At 36.7% G+C, this 20,050-nt stretch overlaps 1 protein-coding gene across 6 annotated transcripts in view; it reads right to left on the bottom strand.

The window, feature by feature from the left end:
* DLG5 (discs large MAGUK scaffold protein 5) overlaps window positions 1-20,050 on the bottom strand; it is a 110,890-nt gene that overhangs the window by 25,529 nt on the left and 65,311 nt on the right. For 5 of the 6 annotated variants that reach the window (XM_062612936.1, XM_062612918.1, XM_062612945.1 and 2 more), the window contains exons 7-16: window positions 16,617-16,929; window positions 11,917-12,147; window positions 9,126-9,310; window positions 8,356-8,481; window positions 7,485-7,617; window positions 4,506-4,633; window positions 3,648-3,823; window positions 3,088-3,191; window positions 2,260-2,352; window positions 372-1,391 (exon numbers count right to left, since the gene is read on the bottom strand). In XM_062612936.1, coding sequence (XP_062468920.1) covers window positions 372-1,391; window positions 2,260-2,352; window positions 3,088-3,191; window positions 3,648-3,823; window positions 4,506-4,633; window positions 7,485-7,617; window positions 8,356-8,481; window positions 9,126-9,310; window positions 11,917-12,147; window positions 16,617-16,929 — 2,509 coding nt within the window. The remainder of the gene's footprint in view (window positions 1-371; window positions 1,392-2,259; window positions 2,353-3,087; window positions 3,192-3,647; window positions 3,824-4,505; window positions 4,634-7,484; window positions 7,618-8,355; window positions 8,482-9,125; window positions 9,311-11,916; window positions 12,148-16,616; window positions 16,930-20,050) is intronic. The other variant, XM_062612954.1, reaches the window with a different exon arrangement.

A 20,050-nucleotide genomic window follows, 5' to 3' on the forward strand; every position in this document is an offset into this window, starting at 1 on the left:
TATTTTCAGTTTTTGGAAAGCTGCCTCTTTGCATTTTTATTTAATTTTTTTCAGGTTGTCAAAAGCTTACAAGAGCAAGCCCAGATCTTCCAGCGAGCAGCTTCATAACCCAAGATGTGGCTGCTAAGCAGAACTTTATCAGTCTGTTTGGCAGCCACCACTTCCTGTTAAATACTGAAACCCCATGAATTGGTTCTGTATTTTGTGATATGGCAAAGTGTGACATAAATCTGGGGCAGCTGCTCAGGGGATCTGTATTTTGAAAATAGGCCATGCTTCTCCTGTTATGGTATGTAACTGGGCACCCAAAACCACACTGAAAATACACTTTAAGGTTTATAGTTTTGTGCGTCAATGTATCAAGCTTCTACCTGAAGTGCAGGATTAGGAATGGGCATAGGGGTCATTTTATGCCTCAGAGCAGGAGCTGATTTTGGCCTTGGTCTTTTAATCTCTGGCTCTTCAACTCTTTGAAAGCCAATGTCATCTTCACAGGATTTCCTTGAAGAAAGATGAGTGCAGTCAACTCCTTCCTCCCGATAATAATGCCCAGTGTTTCTGCCACGCCCCTTGAGAGTAGCAGAGTCCTGTTTAAGTGCCAAGGAAACTGGAGCTTGGGCAGTGGCTGGGCTTGTGGGTGGTGATCCAGTTGTTACCGTCGACTCTGATGCAGAGCTGGCCTGCTGTTTATGTTTAAATTTGATAGAGTCACTCCTCTTAGGAGGAGTTGGAGGAGTTGAAGCCATTTCAGCTTTTGATGGCTGAGGTGAATGGCCTGTTACCTGATTAGGGGAAAGATACTCCAGTTTAGGAGGAGTTGGTGGTCTTTTGAAAGTATCAGGGTCAAAGATAGATTTCCTTTGTTTTGGCTTTCTGTATACAGAGAACTTTTCTGTTTCTGTTGCTGAGATATTAACCATGACTTTTGGCCAGGTACCACCACTATGCTTAGTTCCATGTCCTTTGTCAAATGCTGCCTCTACCATCATACAGTCAGCTCCTGTAGGTTCATAAGGCAGCCTCGTGTTGTCCAAGTCAACATCTCCATAGCCTCGGTCTCCATATGTCTCTGGGCTGAAGGAGCTGAGACTGTGTTCTGAATTACTGTGGCAACTGTGCACTGTGCTCCTGTGAGAGTCTACTCGCAATGTGTTATTAGGGAAAGGTTTGTGATCACAAAATGAACTGCTGCCCTGATCACTCTGGTCCTTCTTGCCATCCATGACATCTGGATTGAAAATGTCAGTTTGGGTTGAGCTGTTGAGTTTTAGATTTCTTTTATTTTGGGCTTGTATGTCTGATGTGTGAACCCTACAGTTTGATATTTTTTCTGAATCCTTCAGATTTTCAAATATATTTTGACCACTCCAAGATGAACTTTGAGGAAAAACCTAAAACAAAAAAAACAAACATGTGATCACCTCATTATTACAGCTGATTTCTCTTTGGCATGAGGCATATTCCAGCCTTCTTGATTTACCTATGCCTGAATATACACCAAGATATGTATAGATACAGTAAGGAAAGGTTTAATAAAATCTTCCATATTCAAAACACAGAACATGAGATAAAGGAAAACTAGATATTTTTTGAAACATATTTAGAACAATTCCAAAAGGGCAACTACGTGTGGCAGAAGTACTGAACTAACAGTAATGGAACATGCATTCTACTTTTACCTGTTAAGCGACTCTAACAGATCATCTTTTATTGCCTGTTTCCCCTCAAACATTTCATATTTTTACTTTCTTAAAACCTCAAGCTCTCTAGAGCTGGAATTATCACTCACAAAGCCCATGTGACAGGACCAGCATAATGGGATTCTAAACTCAATAACCCTGAAAAGAAAGCCTTGTATTTAATCCTCATGATAGCCAGACTTCAGTTTTCAGCACAACTCCCTCCTGACTAAAAGCAAACCTTTCTGTGCTCTGAAGGCATCCTTCATGTACAAAACTGCTGCAGCTCTGAAGCAGAAGCTAAGAAAGAAGCAATTGTGCTAGGAATCATTTCATGTAGCCAGCAAACAAATGGAAAAGAAGTTAAGAGTAATAAAGGAGTTTAATTTCCCACCAGCTGCCACAATAGCTTTACTTTAGAAATAACTGTTGAGTGAACGCACCATGCATCAAGATGGTCTTATTGTTAGCAGCTACTTTCCCATGATGATATATAATTATTATTTCACATACTCTTCCCTGAAGAACTAAACAAGTTTTCTATAAAGAAAATTCTGAAAATTTAGCTTCTCCTACTCACCTTCATCAGTGATAAGGTAAGGGAATCCCTACAGTTCCGTAGCAAAGCTTCACACTCAGTAAGCGACTTATTATCTAGTGCAATGCCATTGATCTACACACCAAAAAAAAACCCAAAACACAACAGACATCTGTAAATCAAAGGTAGCAGGTGGGGAGCATCTCAGAGTCAGGGAAAACACTAGTTTTATATGTATAGCTGACTGAAGTCCGGTTGACTTTGTCCTGTCTTTTTTCATTCCCCGCTAAAAACCAACCCACCTGACTGCAGCTCTTCTAGTCCTCCTAGAGATACAGTGTAACAATGCTTGTTTCACTACATTAGCCTCTATGCATTTGCACATCAACAGTAACCACCTTCTGTTTCACAGGAGTTCCTAAATCACACAGGAGTTTAAGGCTGCAAACGCACACAGGGAAAAACTTCCTCTCCAGGAGAATGACATCTGTGATACTATAATTTAAAACACAAGAAACCTTTCGTCCAACCAAGGGATGTCTCTTTGGAAGTGACCTTTCCTATTCAGTATAAAAATCACAAGTATCATTATATATAAGCCAAGTGTGAAGAGTAAGCAAGCGACAGTCAAAAATTCACGAGAGAAGTGTAGCAAATATCCTGCACATTATACTTATCACTCAATCTACAAACACATTAATTTATAATAAAAAGTAATATACAAAAATGGTATAATACAGTAAAACTAAAAAAATAAATCAGAAAGTCTGGCATCTTAAAATAGTAGCAACAATTGTAGTACTTTAAAATGAATAATAAAATTTTAAAAAACACCAAAAACAAAGAGGAAAATGCATTCTTAACACTTACAGCAATTATTCTATCTCCCACACTAAGGGAACCCTCTTTGGCAGCTGGGCTTCCGGGCACAACAGCAGCAACAAATACTCCATTTTCTAGATTGACCCCACTATCTGAAATACACACACACGCACACAAAAATGTAATTTACTCCTGCAAATCAAATACCTTGTTCAAACAGCATGTTTGACCCTGCACAAGAAAGAAATATAACTATGAAACCAACTGAATTTCAAATTCTGAAGCCCTTTTGAAGAAATAAGAACAAAGTGAGGGAAAATACTAGAACCAAGTATTAAAATTAGAAACAAAAGCAAAACAAAAACCAACAAAACCCACTGAAGAACAAAAAAAAGACTAAAAAAAAAAAAGGCAAAAGCCAGTACTTATAGAATAAAATTATCATTAATATTAGCATACTTAGTTAACAATTAATGAAAATCCCTATCTAGAAGAAAGTAACAGTTTAAGTAGGATTTAAGCAGAGGCTCAGAACATGTACCTTTATGTCGAGTCATTTTTGGCTGAACAAACACATACTATTTACATACATCATTTAGAGCCATTACCTTTATGTCCGGAAATATTGATGTGAAGAGGTGTTATCACTCGCCCACCTAAGGACTTCCTTCTTCGAACCACCATGTTAATAACACCTCCTCCATTTAGAACAGCTTTTATAACCTGCTTTTTATCCTTATTAGTAAGATCCACATCATTTATCTTCAGCAACCAATCATTCACCCTGTAGGTAAACAGAAATAAGCAGGTCAGTGTTATAAGCACACTTTGCTGGATGCAGAACATAAATAACATTCACTAGAAGGGATGCAATAGAGCTCATGTCAATGCACTAATTCTTAATTATCTGGAGTTCTCCATTCCTGAAAAAGCATTAAACAGCAGCTAAATGAAAACCAGGACTCACAGTGTGCACTTACCTAAACAAAGTATATCTTCAAATCACTAATGCCTGCACCTGATTTAAAAGCACTGCCTTGGACAGAGGGAAGTTATTAAAAATCTTCTATTGGCACTAAGAACAGGACCAGTTGTACAAATTCTCCCTCACCCTACTCTCCTTTCTGCTCACCCTCCCCCTTAGCTCACAATCATGTCTTTACCAAAATTTAAATAAATAGATGAAAGTTTGAGAAGATAATAAACCAAGCAGATAAGACACAGAGAAACAAAAACATTTCAAACCATAGTGAGTTTTAAGGGATGTCAATTAGTGTCTAGTTTCTGCAATGCTTTTTGGCGTCGGTCTTCTCAGTGTGATTTCCCAACCAACATTAACAGCATTATACACATGACTAATGGTAAAAAAGAACTTTATAAAAGGGAAAAAATACAATTTACGATACTCTCATATTTAGTTTATTATGATCAACAAAAGACAAGTATCTTCAAAAGTCACACTCTACCTTAATCGACCATCAGCGATGCTTCCTTTGTCTACTTTGGTAACGAAGATCCCACAGTCTCCAGGGAGGTACGGTTCATTCACACCTTCTGCCACATCAAAACCAAGTGCCTTCAAGTCCATATCTTCCTAATAAATATTATTAATAAGTGACTTAACTGCACTGGCAACCATTATGCTGCTGTTTGCTGCTAACTCTGTTAGCAAGAGGCATTACTGCATATTTGTATTGTGCACTTACACTTACAGGGTACCTGTTCTAGCCATGTTTTTATATTTTGTCCTTCAATATATAAGAGAGCAATTCCATTAGTTATTAGGTGTTCTCTAGCATTAAAATTATCCTTCTCTCTCAGATTAAGGCTGAAATAATGCAGAAGGGGAATTTCACCAAAGAGGCACTGGAAAGCAGAAGAGCATGTGAGAAAGCATGTTCAGATTCATATAACCTCTTTTAAGGTATGATGCTGAATGTGTAAAATGAGAGAACAAGGTATGGGCATTAGTTGGGGGAAAAAAACGAATTCTAAATGTAAGACAACAGCATTGTGTCTTAGTGCTGAACTCGGAAAGTTGTCCACTTTAATACAGCTAGAGACCACAAGTAAACAGAAAGCTCTAACATTACAGGGGAACACAGATTAGAGACAATATTCTACCCTGGCCCCAAACAGATCATCCTCAATGTAAAAAGTGCTAAACTTCTTTAACAAATCAGTGATTGAACCAAAAAAATTAAGGAAATTTAGTATTTGCTTTGGTAAATGGCAAAAAAAAAAAAAAAGAAAAGAAACTGAGCAACTGATCACAAACTGATTATTGCTATTTTCAGTGTTAAATAATACACTTATAAAATTAGAGAACTCTACTTGAAATCAACTGAACCAACCATCTCAGCATACTGAAGGGAGATGGTAATTTAAAAACATACAAAAATTAAACTGAACTTAAGTAAGACATGTGAGGCATGGTTCTAGACATGGTTTGATGACTAATCCCCTTAAAATCAGCAGAGCATAAGATCTGCAGGGAGTGCAAGAGATGCCTCATAAAAACTGAAGATAAAACATTCAAATATATGAATATACACCAGAAATTCAATTGATCTAAACCTGCCAGAAATATACTAAACCCCTTTATTCTTCCAAATGTTCTATGTAAGAAAAAGGTTCATAGGGAAGAGCACAGGGCTGCCATAAAAATAAAGACCAAAGTAGAGATCTCAGACCCGTTGCACAGCCTCACAGCTGAAAAGTGAATTTTATTTCTCTAAGCTTTGAGCTGAGCAATTATGTAGAATATGAGCTTAAGGAGACAGATGAAGTTGAAATAAAAATAAAAGGATTTAAATGTATTCAACTCTAGAACCTCCATCCTGGACTTCAAATGCTGGTAGGTCAACAAGGATTTTCCCACATATGTAATCAAAGTTAGCACAATATTATTACCATAATTTGATGGCAGCGAGTATAATCCCCATGTTCAGGAAAGAGAAACATATTGAAGTTACAAAGTTTATGCATTTGATCTCAGTAATACAAACATTTAGAACAATCTCCGAAGTACAGAATAACTAAATAACTGTACACGAATGGAAAATTCATCAGGATGGAATGTTGTTTACCACAGCTAGATTGGCCAACTAATTTTACAGATAATGGAAAAGCAAAATTATTAGTTCTCAGTTAAAATGGAGAAGAAGGCTACGGACAAAATCTAATGATGAAAGACCTGGTCAAAAATGGTGAAAAAGCATGGCAAAAGGGAAATTGTTATCCCAGAAAGAATGTAGAGATGGTGGTCTGATTGATCAGCATCGGTACTCAGTTCATATAGTCTTTTGAATCTATATATTTCAACATGTAATACTACTAAATAATATTTTTAGTGCCAGAAAAGGAATGTATTAGCGATTTTGTTTGGATGCACTGTCAGAACACAGTCAGATTGGAAGAGCATAAAAACACACCACCCCAAATATTGCAGTAAAATAAAAGGGACTTAATTAGATAGCATGAAATCACAAGCTTTGTCATTCAGAAATGACAAAGAAATTCTGGTATATGCAGAAGCTGTTATAAATAAAACACAATCTGGAAGGCTATGTGTGAGTTGTATGTGGTCAGAAAGATTTTGAGCAAATGTGCCATCCAAAAACTTCAAATAGAACAGCATACAAGACTTGCACACAAAGCAATTGAAATAAAAATTCTAGCCTATAATGAAGAAAAATAGAATTAAATGGAGAAAAGTACTACTAGGATAATGAAAGGTTGTGAAGGTTATCTTGAAAGCTAAATTTAAGGACTTTATTTTATCAGCCAAAATGGAAAAGGGGTTTAACTTCCTCTACAGACAAGCAAGAAAGATTAGCATCTCCTTTCATCCCAGATTTTTAAGATGAAGTGCAATCTTGCCCTGAAACATATGTTGATCATTAATAAATACTTCAAATACTTTTAAATTTCTCATCATCAAATCTGAAGAAAAGTAGAAGAAATAACTTCATGTAAAAGCTTAACTATTTTACACGTATATGTGGTGCTGAATGTTGGGGTAGAGGACTGAGCTCTCTGACATCAGTGTTTCCATCCATCCTAAGTTTTGACTGCCTCAGCACCGCCATTTCTGCACTGAATCATTAACTTCAAAAACACTAAATGTTTAACTTAAAACATTATTTTATAGCACATGGACCTGAGTACCCTGCAAGATCAGATGGAGGAACTATTTTTATTTATAATTCATATCAAGAAAAAATACAAAGCTTGTGTGTAACAGCTTGGTTTTGCCAACTACTTTCATCTAGACGTTACCACACTTGCTACATATATGCGTGGCTCCTCAAAAAAAATTGAACTAAAAAGAAAAAAAACCCCACCCAAAAACCAGATTAATTTTTAATCATACCTAGTATCAAAATAATTTACTTCAAAGTTATCAGATATGTAAAACAATGCAGTTTGTGGCTTTGACTTACTCTGTCTTTTTCAAATTCTACCACTTCTGTTTCCCATTCCAGAGAATCTGTGTCTATGGCTGAGTCATGAGAACTATGGGCCATCAATTGACGGAATCTGGCCTCCTTTTCCAACTGATTCTCCATCTTCTCCCTAGGCAAAGAAAATAATTATTTAAAGACACAGACAACCCTTTGAAATAATTTGAGACATAATGTTATTGTTGTGAGATTCCTACTATTTTGGTTTGCAAATCAAAAAAACTAAGCTGTGACAAAAATCCATCTCATGCTTCCAACTCTCTGATGTTCTTGGGCTGTTATCAAATTGACTTGTCTTTTCTATACATTGTCCTAACATAGTCTTACAATTTTTGCATTATTTTTACATGACTGAAGTGCACAACTAGGTCTCTACCATTTCCCAAAATGCATTTAATTTACCCTCAGATGAGCTGCATCACTATGCTCAGGACAAGTGAGGCATGATAAATACTGACAGCAAAACCTATTCTATAACCCACTGAGATGATGTTTAATGCATATCCTCCTTGCACTCATACACTAGTGAGATACAGCTAGGAGGAACTAAATTGCAGTTAATCCAGCTCCAGCAAAAGAATCCCATATTGTTTAAGTGTATCTCCACAGTTCAAAGCTTAGAATATGTATCTCATTAATAAAATAAAAGGTTAAGATAGCAAGACTTAGAATCCTGCCCACCAAAATAATTTTTACAGTAACTAAAAATAAAGGTAATGTTTCCACATACATTATCATGAATACCTGCTGTCCACAGCTGTAACAACATATGGTTCACTTGCGAACACAGCTAACAAAGCAAAGCTTTTATCACTAGCTTCCATACAATTTTATCATTTCTCTAACATACTTCAGTTCCTTCAGTTCACGAACAGCGTCATTTTTCTGCTTTCGCATGTCATCCAGATTGCGAAGAGCTTCAGCCAAGTCACTCACAGCCCGGTCTCTCTCCCTTCTTAAGTTGTCACACAAAGTCCTTCAAAAGCAAAGAAGTTTCAGGTTAATTACTTAAAAACCTAGCAAAGTTTTTTCCACACTGTATAGTTAATGCAAAATTCAAAAAAGCAGCTTCAAAACATCTCCATAAAACCCAAAAGCATATGAAAGAAAAGAATTACACTACCTAGGTCTTAAGGAAAAGCTTGTCATAATAACAAACTTTCTTCATCCCTTTCAAAACTTTATTTCTACTAACCTTCTTTAAACAATCAAGAAAAAAAAAATCTGATTATGTTCGTTTAGTTTCTTACATATGTTTAGTAGCAAAGACACTGGGTACCTTTTGCAAAAAGTCCCCTACAGGACTATAGCTATAGCAGGATTAGTTGTATTATGTCTAAAAGAATATGCAATTCGTTGTTCCTACATAGCAGTGCTGTTAGGCTCAACAGTATTTACTAGAGACATATTACGGGCATGAAAGCACAGACAAAGCAAAAGTATCCTGCAAGGTGCCCTCAACTTGGGGAAAAAAAAAAGAAAAAAAAAATAAAATCACCCTGTGAAAGCTAATGCAGAACTTGAAGCAAGTGCCAGCAAAACCCAGCAAGTCCCAGAATTGCATCAACTGCACACAAGGTGTTAAAAAGTTCACTCATGTACCATCTAGCATTCCTTTACCGTATACTTTCCCTTTCTGCAACAATCTTATCCCGCTCTTGAAAGGCCCAATCTCTCCTACACTTGGCTACTTCTGCTTCCTGGACAGCTTCCTTTAGTTCTTGTGACATTGCCTCATACTGTTTCCGAAGCATTTCAATTTCTTTGTTTGCTCTTTCTATGTCAAGGGTAGCAGAATCTTGTATCTAGGAATTAAGGAACATAGATAAGTATTTTAGGCATGACTTTTAGGTAAGTATGCACAAACAGCTTTTACTCTATGCGTGTTGCCTGATATATTCAATTCTCGTATTTTCATGAAAAATGTTAATTTATCTTAGCAGCAACTCTGAGGGATTAAAAAAAGGGATAAAAACAGCTTCAACATTTTCCATCTGGTGGCACATAAATTCCTCTGAATATAATCTATATGAATAAGAATCTTCACTTTGAAATAACATCAGTGAGCATTTTGTATTTCAGAGAAGACATTCCATTCTTTTACCTTGTTCTGTTTAGTAGACAGAAAAAAACCTTCAAGAATATTTAGGTATCAGATACAACACATATTTCCTGCATTAATGTCTGCATTATTTAAGGATGCTGGGGAGGGACTCTTCTTCAGGGACTGTAGTGATAGGACAAGAGGTAATGGGTTAAAACTTAAACAGGGGAAGTTCAGGTTAGATATAAGGAAGAAGTTCTTTACTGTGAGGGTGGTGAGGCACTGGAATGGGAATGCACCATCCCTGGTGGTGTTCAAGGCCAGGTTGAACAGAGCCTTTGGTGACATGGTTTAGGGTGAGGTGTCCCTGCCCATGACAGGGGGGTTGGAACTAGATGATCTTAAGGTCCTTTTCAACCCTAACTATTCTATGATTCTATGAGTTACATCATTTGGGACAACCAAACATATATGTTCACAACACAGACTTGTGATTCACACAGGTCCCTTAACTGCAAAACAGAGCAAAGGAATTCCAAAAAAGTTTTTTTCAATGTTTCTTGGTTTAGGTAAGAATTAGTTTCTTCTTAAATTACCTTGTTCCTCTAATATTCTCTATTTTGAACATGAGAGATAGTTACAATAGTAAGACATATAGAGAGAATACTCCAAGCTTGCAGCACAATAAATAGAAGGCAACTAGAGCAGTACAGCCCATCACAAGTATTGAATGCCATGGGCTTGCAACAACTGTGTGTGATTAATGTTAAGACTATAAAAAAAAATTTATTAATTTGATTAGACTTGTCATTTGATTAAACTTTGGAGGAATGCTTTTAAGACCTGAATGCATGTATATCAGAGACTACAAAGTCACATTAATACACTTCAAGGGCTCTTTTTTTTTTCCATCTAAATTAGTTGTATTAAAAAATAAGAGAGCCCTGAACCTTAAACCTCAAATTACATTCTCATCTCAATGTGAAAACATTAAAATTGCAACAAACAAGACCAAACCAAGGCTAGTAAGAGTCATGTCTGGCCTATTGATTGTCTCTTTTATTTCCAAGGATCACTTTCTTTTCCTCTGGTCCACTGGCAGGAAAAAGACAATCAAAAAACCCACTCAAACAGAGGATCAAACAGACATTTATATTTGAAACGTCAGTTCTAACTTGGAATCTGCCAAAGGTGAGCATCTGAGCAGGTCCACTGCTAAGTCAAAGCAAAGCTCACCCAAACTTAATCAGCTTCCTTGAGAAAACACCAAGTTTCCAAAATCCCACTGGTTGGCCATGAAGAACCAAAACCAATGAAAGATCTATTTCACAGAATCATAGAGCAGTTTGGGTTGGAAGGGACCTAGTTACACCCCTCTGGAATAAGCAGGGACACCTTCCACTAGACCAAGTTGCTCAAAGGCCCATCCAGTCTGGCCTTGAGCACTTCGAGGGATGGGGCAGCCCCAGCTTCTCTGGGAAACCTGCTCCAGTGTCTCACTACCTCAGTGAAAGATTTCTTCCTAATATCTAATCTACATCTACCCTCTTTCAGTTTCTAGTTTCAATTTCTAGTACAACTGAAAGCATAGTTGAATTGCTTCCACACACACTCATTTGGGACTTGCAAATCAGTATGGTAGGCAAGACTAAAAAACTCTTTTTTGTACTGGTAAAGGGTTGGTATTCAATGAAAGGAGAACACAAGTTTTATGAAAACAACCCTAACTATCTAGATTAATATTAAATAATTTTGTATTATCTCATGAGCAAGAGTTCATGAGAGTTCTGATACTCTGCATTTTCATACTACATTATATGTAAGCATTCACAGTTGTAAGTGGATTCAGGCTTAGTACTGCACACAAGACAAGCATCAGTAAGTGTGCAGAATTGTAAGAATGTTACTACTCATACAGACACATAAATTGTCAGAACAGCATATGTATACTAAGAACATGTATAGAATAGAAAATTTACAATCACACTTCAATTAACTTTATTTATGAAGTATCATAAAGGAAGAAACAGCTAACATCCTGAGCAGGTCACAGGCATGAACAACGTGTTATATACAGCAACATACCTACCAGCAAGTAATAAACCGCTTAGCCACGTGCTTGAACACAGTATTTTATCTGCCATTTATTTTTATAATCAGAAAATTAATATGAAGCATGACTGTATTTCTTACAAACAATTTCTGTCACTATGTCTTGAAGAACATACATGCATTCATATGTAGGTAGAGTGACTTAGGAAAAAGGAGGATGACACCCAATGTGCCCAGATCTTTAACGAATCTTTTGAAAATTACTGACCCTTTTAAGCTAGTAAAGAAAAAGGCATTTAAGAAGACTTGAAATACCTGACGAGCCTGATAATACTCCCTTAGTAGATGGTCTCTCTGGATGATAGCTTCTGTTCTCTCTTTCCTGGCAACATCTCTTTCTTCCTTCACTGTCTCTATATCCTTGCAAGCTTGGTCAAGTTCCTTCTGGGCCTCAGCTTTGTCCTTCACTTCATGACAGTATTTTTCCAGCAACTCATTCCTCTCACAAATTGCTCGATCTCTTTCCACTAGAGCTGAGTTTAGCTCCTAAAACAAGATCCATTGTTGCAGTTTAAGTACAGAAGAAAATAGATCATTCTTTCCAACTGGATATACACTGACACCTTAAAACCCTAGGGCGTTTACCACTAATGTTCTGAAAAACGGGAGCAGCATAAGACTGTGCTCACATTACATATAAGTTAATTACTAGTAAAGAGCATTAAATCTGTTACTAAAGATATCACAACATCACATTAGCACAGTGCTAAGTCAAAAGTAAGCAAGGATCTGGGAGCACTCACAGTTTTGAGGAAACTGAATAAGGGAAGGTTATTAACCAGTCAGACATGGTGTTTTAACAAAAGGACATAAGTATGACAACAGATAAAAATATATTGCAAATATTTTTAAGCAACTGCCTCAGTTTTAAATGACTGAAATCATGTAGACAGCCCAGCTATGTAAGTATCTTATACCTCCCTCATAAGTTTTAAAAGGTACCCTGGTTTCAGCAGGGATAGAGTTAATTTTCTTCTTAGTAGCTCGTATACTGCTGTGTTTTGGATGTAGTTTGAGAACAAAATTCACAACATACTGATGTTTCAGTTGTTGCTAAGTAGTGCTTATGCTAAGCCAAGGACTTCACAATTTTCCATGCTCTGCCAATGAGGAGTGGCACAAGAAGCTGGGAGGGAGCATAACCAGGACACCTAACCCAAACTAGCCAAAGTGGTATTCCATACCACAGCATGTCATGCCCAATATATAAACTGGTGGGAGTCACCCAGAAGGGACCAATCACTCCTCAGGTCAGGCTGGGTATCAGTCAGCAGACGGTGAGCAATTGTGCTGTCCACCACTTGTGTTTCCTGAATTTTATTCCTCTTTCTCTCTTTTTACTATTAGTATTGTTATATTATCATTGTTAATTTTACTTTATTTACATTTTTTAACTGTCTTTACCTCAACTTTTGCGTTTTACTTTTTTTACTTTTTTCTGATTCTCCTCCCCATCCTACCAGTGGTGTGGGGGAAGAAGAGTGAGCTAGCAGGTGCTTGGCACTTTGTTGCCAGCTGGGGTTAAACCATGACAAAGGGACATTCAAGTCATATGCTAGTAAATACTAATGTGCAAACTACAGCATGTTCAGTATGCTGTTCAGTACAGTTTGCCATAAAACAGAATGACAGTACATCTTATTAAATGTGGAATTTAACTGCATCATGATAAAAAAAGAAGAGGAAAATGTAGTTCTAAAATACAATCTATCCTTTTGAAATAGTTTAGACTTCCTATTGGAAAAATGAGGTATTGAAACAGCTGAAGTTCATGCCACTAGATTTTTAAATGGTCCAACTCTCTAGAAGCATTCAGCCAATGCCTACAAAAAAGTCCTTCAACATACAGGTGCTCCTAGCTGGAAATTATTGATATTTTGATCTAAAAAAGATTACCAGACACGGCTGACATCTCAAAAGCAAAAGAAAGAAAAGGTCCAAATACTTTAAGATAGAAAGTCAAAATTTCATACACTCTTTTACATTCTATTTTCCTCTACAATTTGCAAAGAGTATTTAAAGCATGGATGGCAATTGCATTTTGCTGTACTAACATAACTGGTTTTGCAATCAGCATCTTACTAAGGCCAGTCAGGCTGTTAAAACAGTTCTGCGGTGATACTGTTATTTTTGCTGTAGAATAACAGAAAGGCACTAGATTAATAACTCACTTGATGAACTTTAAACATATCACTGATTGTCAATTACCAGAGCAATCAAATTTCTTCAACATCAGTAAGAGCTTCCATTGCTCAGTACCTCTGAAGAGAGAAATCCCTGACCCATCTTTTGGTGCAAGCAAGTTTTAGTACTGGAAGCAACATTTTGCACAGCTTAACTATAGTCTGTATTAAATATGCATTCAAATGTGTGTATAAAACTTACACAAATATATTAAACTCTTTCCCCGCATGCAGCTGAGATGAAAGTCATCAAATATCAAAGCAGAGGGAAAGTTCTCAGCAAGCCCTTCATTAAACAAGAATTTACATTACTTTAAGGTGACTGGAAAAATATGTATTGCCACTGTTTATTCTAGCATGCTCGATAAAAACTGTCTGAATAAGAGCAGCCATTGCCTCCAGCGGTCAGTAGTAAAATTTCACCTCTGTCTTTTTCCTGTGACATTTGCATAAAATCACAACATGACAACACAGGGCAATGTGCCATTTGGCACTGACTAGAACAGCTTCTGTTTGGAAACATTAGAGTGTTTTGGTTTGAAGAACAATTCTGAATTTGTGAAGAATTCTTATGTTTTAAAGAAGTTCTTGCATCTGAGTATACTGCAATAAGGATAAAATACAACAGGTTTATTAAACAGAGGAGAAAGCTGACTACCACTGAGATGAAACATGACATTCTAAGTAATTGCTGGAGCGAAAGATTACGCCAAACAAAAACACCACTGAGGAAAGTAGAGGGGTAAATTTAAATCTCCAGGTTTGAGTGGCCAAACTCCTGAGAACTTAATCCAGAACTATCCATAGTGCAACATCCTGAGCTTCCTTCTACCATCTGTAAATGCCAGGCACTTAGTATATTTTGGATGGAAATTAATCCATTATGTTTAGGCACGTGTGACCAATAAAGCTTAAATAAATAGGAAATTGACTGACCTCATCAGTAACTGCTCACAACATAACACTTAAAGAATCAACTATTCCCCCATTTCACCCATTTCAGTTGCTTTTACATTTCTTTGGGATACAAAAAGTATGCTAGCAAACACAAGCTTCAGGGAATAAATTAACATTTTTAAACAACCTGAATGGATTCAGTGCTGTTTCAACCAGTCAGTGGACTATAAGGGCAATTAAAGCTGCTACACATCACAAGGAAAGCAAAAACCATTAAGTTACATTTTAGCAAGCACCAGACCAACTCTTCACCGACAGGATCAATCCCACTTAAGTAAGGGCACCTTTCAGGGTACTATTTCAAGTGATTGTATCACTTGATCGATAATTTTTTTTAATCTTTCTAACGTTTGCCTTGCCAGAGCTATGATATCTCTGACACACTGAATGCAGCTGCTAAGAGCCAGTGACAGGACACAGGAACATACCTGCTCACATGCAGAAGAGTCGTAGTAACAGGAAAAGAAAACAGGAACAAAATTTACACTATTTTACACCTTTTAGTACATAACAGAAAAGTTTATTTCTACTTTCGGATGTGCCAGTTCTGGGTGAAGAAAAATGCGTATCTGTGCCCTGCAAGCATCTCGCTCATGAGTCCTAGCCTCTTACTGGTTCCTGTTCAAACACCCCTTCAAATCAGATACGTAGGAAGAATTTCCCATGTATTTAACATTTTAATTTCCTGCCCCATAAAATACTTTGGCAAATTACTCATAGTGCCACAATGGCAGATAGAATAAACGGGAGCAAGAACAACTAATTGTGTTCCATCAGTATTCCTTATTAGCTACCCTATTTCCACTGAAATCAACAGACATTTCTATTGAATTAACGGCTCTGATGAAAGCAGAACAGGTATGAAACACACATTAAGATCTCACTTGCTGAAGACCTAAATTACTTAGCTGACAAATACGCAGGGTTGAAGACTATGAATGCTTAAATCCAGAAATTAGTTATTTTTAATGTGTTACAATCCACATTATGACCATCAATGATGGGGTTATTTAGAAAAAGCTTCACACCTTAACTTTTCTTAAAAGGGCACTTTGTTCAGATGTAATGTTGTGAAAAAGGTAAAATGAGATTTATAGGCAATGGGATACATTTGCTTGTATCTATTTCATGCTAAAATAAGTATTTGTAAACCAAAGGGTCAAATGAATGCATGTCAGCTGAAATGAAACCCAGCAGCAAATTGTGTTTTGGAAATCTTAACAGCATCATTATAACATGGTTACGAGACAAGCATTTCAAGAACGTACTGCTGAAAAAGACAAAGTTCTGGTTTCACACACTTTAAGGCATGCCTGAGTTCTAGTGAAAAATCTTAAAAATATCATCTAACTCAAAGGCAGAAGGAGTGCAAATGAGTAGGAACATGCATGTCAGCACAGGCTTTGCATAAATACTTGAGACTACTTTATCATATACCGTCTTAAGTCATAGTAGATAGTATCCGGTGGTTCCTGTAGAGGTTAGAAGTTAAAAAAAATGAATATTTAGAGGTGTATTGTTACATAAAGCATTACATGAGAAGGCATAGAAGACTAACACAGTAAAGGAAGGATTTATAATCAGCAGAACAGGATTAAGTCAAGGGAATAGCAAATTTCAATTGACAGGTACACTATTCAAACATGAAAGCTTAACAGATTGACAGTAAAAAGGACTGCTGTACGAAAACATAAGCACACAATTTCCTCTTTGCAGTGCATTTCTATTAGCCATTAACCACTAGTCATACATTTCTGATTCTAGTGTCAACAATGTATACTCATTTCCCTTCTCCACTGAAAAATAGATTAGTACCTGTCTTAAAGCTTCCATCTCTTCACTAGCCACTCGCTTCTCAGAAGAAGTGTTCTTCAGTTTGGACTCTGCAAGCTCCAGCTCTGTTTGAAGCTTATCTACCTCTTTGATTACTTGATCTCTTTCACTCATTATAAGGCGGTATTCATTGAAAACTGAATCCCTTTCTTCCTTGTATTTTTCTGCATCCTTTGCTGCTTTCAGCTGCATTGTTTTGAACCTTGTCACCTCTGACTGTAATCGCTCCATCTCTCTTTGCAACTCTTTGTTTTGTGCTGTGGCACTGTTTAGTTCCTGCTGTACTGATTCAAATCTAAAACCAAGCAGAAATGCCAGTAAGATACTTTTTCCTTATTTTCCTTTTTTATACATTAAGGATTTGGCTGGATAACCAAATGTATCCATTGGTAAAATAAACTGGAGAGGACTTCTTAGACAACATATCTTCAGTGCTGCAAAATAAAAGTTGGACTAGTTACTGCTTCAGGAATATTAGTAAGCCTTCACAAATATTACAGAACCTCTTTAATGAACTGAAAAACTGTTAGAAATAATTTAGAATTAGTTTCATTGTAAAACATAAATGTTGAAAAAATGATTCTAAAAAGAACACAAAACGTTTAATTTTAATCACTGTTAAGCTCTGCTCATCTTAGAATTTAACTCCTTCTCCCAGCGTACATTCTCAGGCATGTGGAAGAAGGGAAACAAATGCAGAAACTGGAAAACAAACAGAACAACTTCCGCATGCTCAAATATGCCACAAGGTTGGTAATGGATACGTTAGAGAAAAAAAACGTGATTACAGTAAAAATGCTGACAATGGAACTAAAACCAGGTAATTCAGACATTACTCTTTGTTTTCATCAGTAGCTTAATCCAGTAAAACTGAAATGCAAAGTATCTTCACATTTTTAAAAACTATTTTTGATAGTTAACACAGATGAAAACACATGTATTTTATAACTACAATCTACTGAAGTACAGCACAATCAAAAAAGGATCTGAAAAGTTTAATTTGTAAGTCATAACTTTAGTGTTTGTATTGACAAAGCATTCTTAAAAGTGGAAATATAATTCCACACACAAATTCACAATTATGTCTGAAAAAGAACTCCTGAGAGCAATGTTTAGCTTCCACAACTGGAAGCTAAAATTTTCCTGAATGCTTTTTCCAAAATCTCACAGGTAAATGCCATTGATAGAAACACTGTACCTAAGCTGACGGACTTTTAGGGTAATTCAAATTTCGCACATACCCCTCATGCTGTTTAAAATCACAATTTCTTGTAATCCAGCATGTTGCCTGACCTTTCCCAAGGGAGAGTTGTAAACTCAATTTCAAACACTTCCTTGAAAGCCTCAGTGTATTCAAAGCATTGCCATAGCTTTACTGAAGCATCTGCCAGTAATTTCAAGACTATCACCTTGCTCCTTTTGGGGAATTCTTCAATTTAAGAGATCATCTGGCTGACAGTACAGAAGATCTAACATATTACAATATGGATCTCTTTTTTTTTTTTTCTTTTCAGAACTGTGAGCATGAAGACAAGATTATACTACAGGAGAAGTATACAAGGATTTCTCAGAAATCTAAAACACTGTGCCAAAAAACCTCATAGCCATGTGATAACCCACAGTACATTGGCAAACTATTTGGCGCTCAAAATCAAAGACAACACTAGGAAGATACACGGGAGAAAGGAGGAGCAAAGATTTAATGCAATGTTTGCCAAGCAAAAAAATTATCATCAGTAAGGAAGAACATGGGAAAAGAAAATAAAAAAAAAAAACAACACAACAAGCATATTGCATGGGGAAGTGACCAGAGAGAGAAAGGAAAGTGTTTGTCTATAGAAGTATGTATTAAGTACTGATAATTGTGAAAACATGAAAGCAGTGATCCAGCTGAAATACCTTGGTCCTGCCTGACCTTGCATTGCTTCCTAGGGAGGAAATACAAGGAAATGGATCACATTTTTGCAGATGCCTTCTGTAGAGAAGGCCCACTTATAACAAGTGTAGAGTACAGGTTAGTATGAGTAGCAAAGTTGGATGGATCTGTAGCAGCAAGCGTAGTTTAATAAGGAGTTCTGAAAAGAACCCTACCAGGACTACCTGCTTTGTCTCCACCACAACTGCAAACTACTGGCAGATCTATGCGAGCACCACAGCCCACATGCAAAATGCAGCAGCACACATGTAGCATAAGGTTTAGCACACAGGAATTGGATAACCAATATAGCTAATTTGTAATCTGCAAACAAATCACTACCTAAATCGTCCTCGCAGCATTCATATGCTGTGCATTACAGTGACAACATTACAAAGAAAATTAAATAGATTGAACACTTCTTCCATATTTTTTAGGGACAAAGATTAACTCAAAATGAGACCCAGACAATCACTGGAGTCTTATTACTCCTGTTCACTTTTAAAACCTATTTTGACTGCTTACACTTGGCATTAATTAAAAAGTTAGTGTGGCAATTTATGACCCATTAATCCTCAAACTGCAAGTTTATTAACTCACATTCTGGAAAGTATACACATCTGAAAAGCATTTTTAAAATTCTTCATCAGTCACCCAGAGAAATACGGCTTTGGTTATAAGGAAACGGTAAAAACATATGACAAATAAAGGTTTCTATAAATACAAGCAAGTTAAAAACAGTCCAGACCCAAAGCCAAAGGAGTAGAATACAAAAATTCCTTACGTTCAGTTATGTTTTAATTGGATCATGGATTCACAGGAACATGAATATCTTCCATGAAATTCTTGAAACCAACATCTACTCATTATCAAACCACACCTTCCTCTCAAGAAGACCTAAATCACAATCCAATATACAAATATGCTAAGCTTCTGTACGCATTAGAAGGTTGCAGTGTTTCTTGTAGTGTATGTTAGGTTTTCCCTCACTCCAGGAAATCCACGGCAGTTTAACTTACATAACTTATTCTCTTATTACTCATATTCTCCCATAATTTGATCAGATGTATCACAACTAGGTACATACTTTTTGTGTGTACATTACTATCTATGTTCAATCTCATCTTTTTTAATTACTACAAGTTTATGAATGTATTTAAAAAAAAAACATTTTTTGGCTTCGGTCTGTGGGAGTTGTTTATTATCCTTAACTTATATCAGTAAAACCATTCTCAGCATGCCCACAGATGCTCTTTGGAGTCCTTGTGTACATTAGCATTCTTTCTACTCCATATGTGTAGGCTTAGTATCAAGGAGAGAGATTAAGTGTGGTGTGACATAGCCTCTGTGCCCTTTTGTTTAGGCACTTATGCTACTTGCAGAAGCCATGCTTTTCAATGAAGCAAGACTCCCAGACACCTGCATCCACTGAACTCTGCTGCCAGGCCAAAGCTCTGTCTGGGAGTTCCACACAGTCTGCAATTCTAATATCATGAGAAGA

Source organism: Pezoporus occidentalis, unplaced genomic scaffold (assembly GCF_034315485.1).
Source record: "Pezoporus occidentalis ecotype Australia unplaced genomic scaffold, CSIRO_AGI_Poc_V1 ctg101, whole genome shotgun sequence".
NCBI classification, from domain to species: domain Eukaryota; kingdom Metazoa; phylum Chordata; class Aves; order Psittaciformes; family Psittacidae; genus Pezoporus; species Pezoporus occidentalis.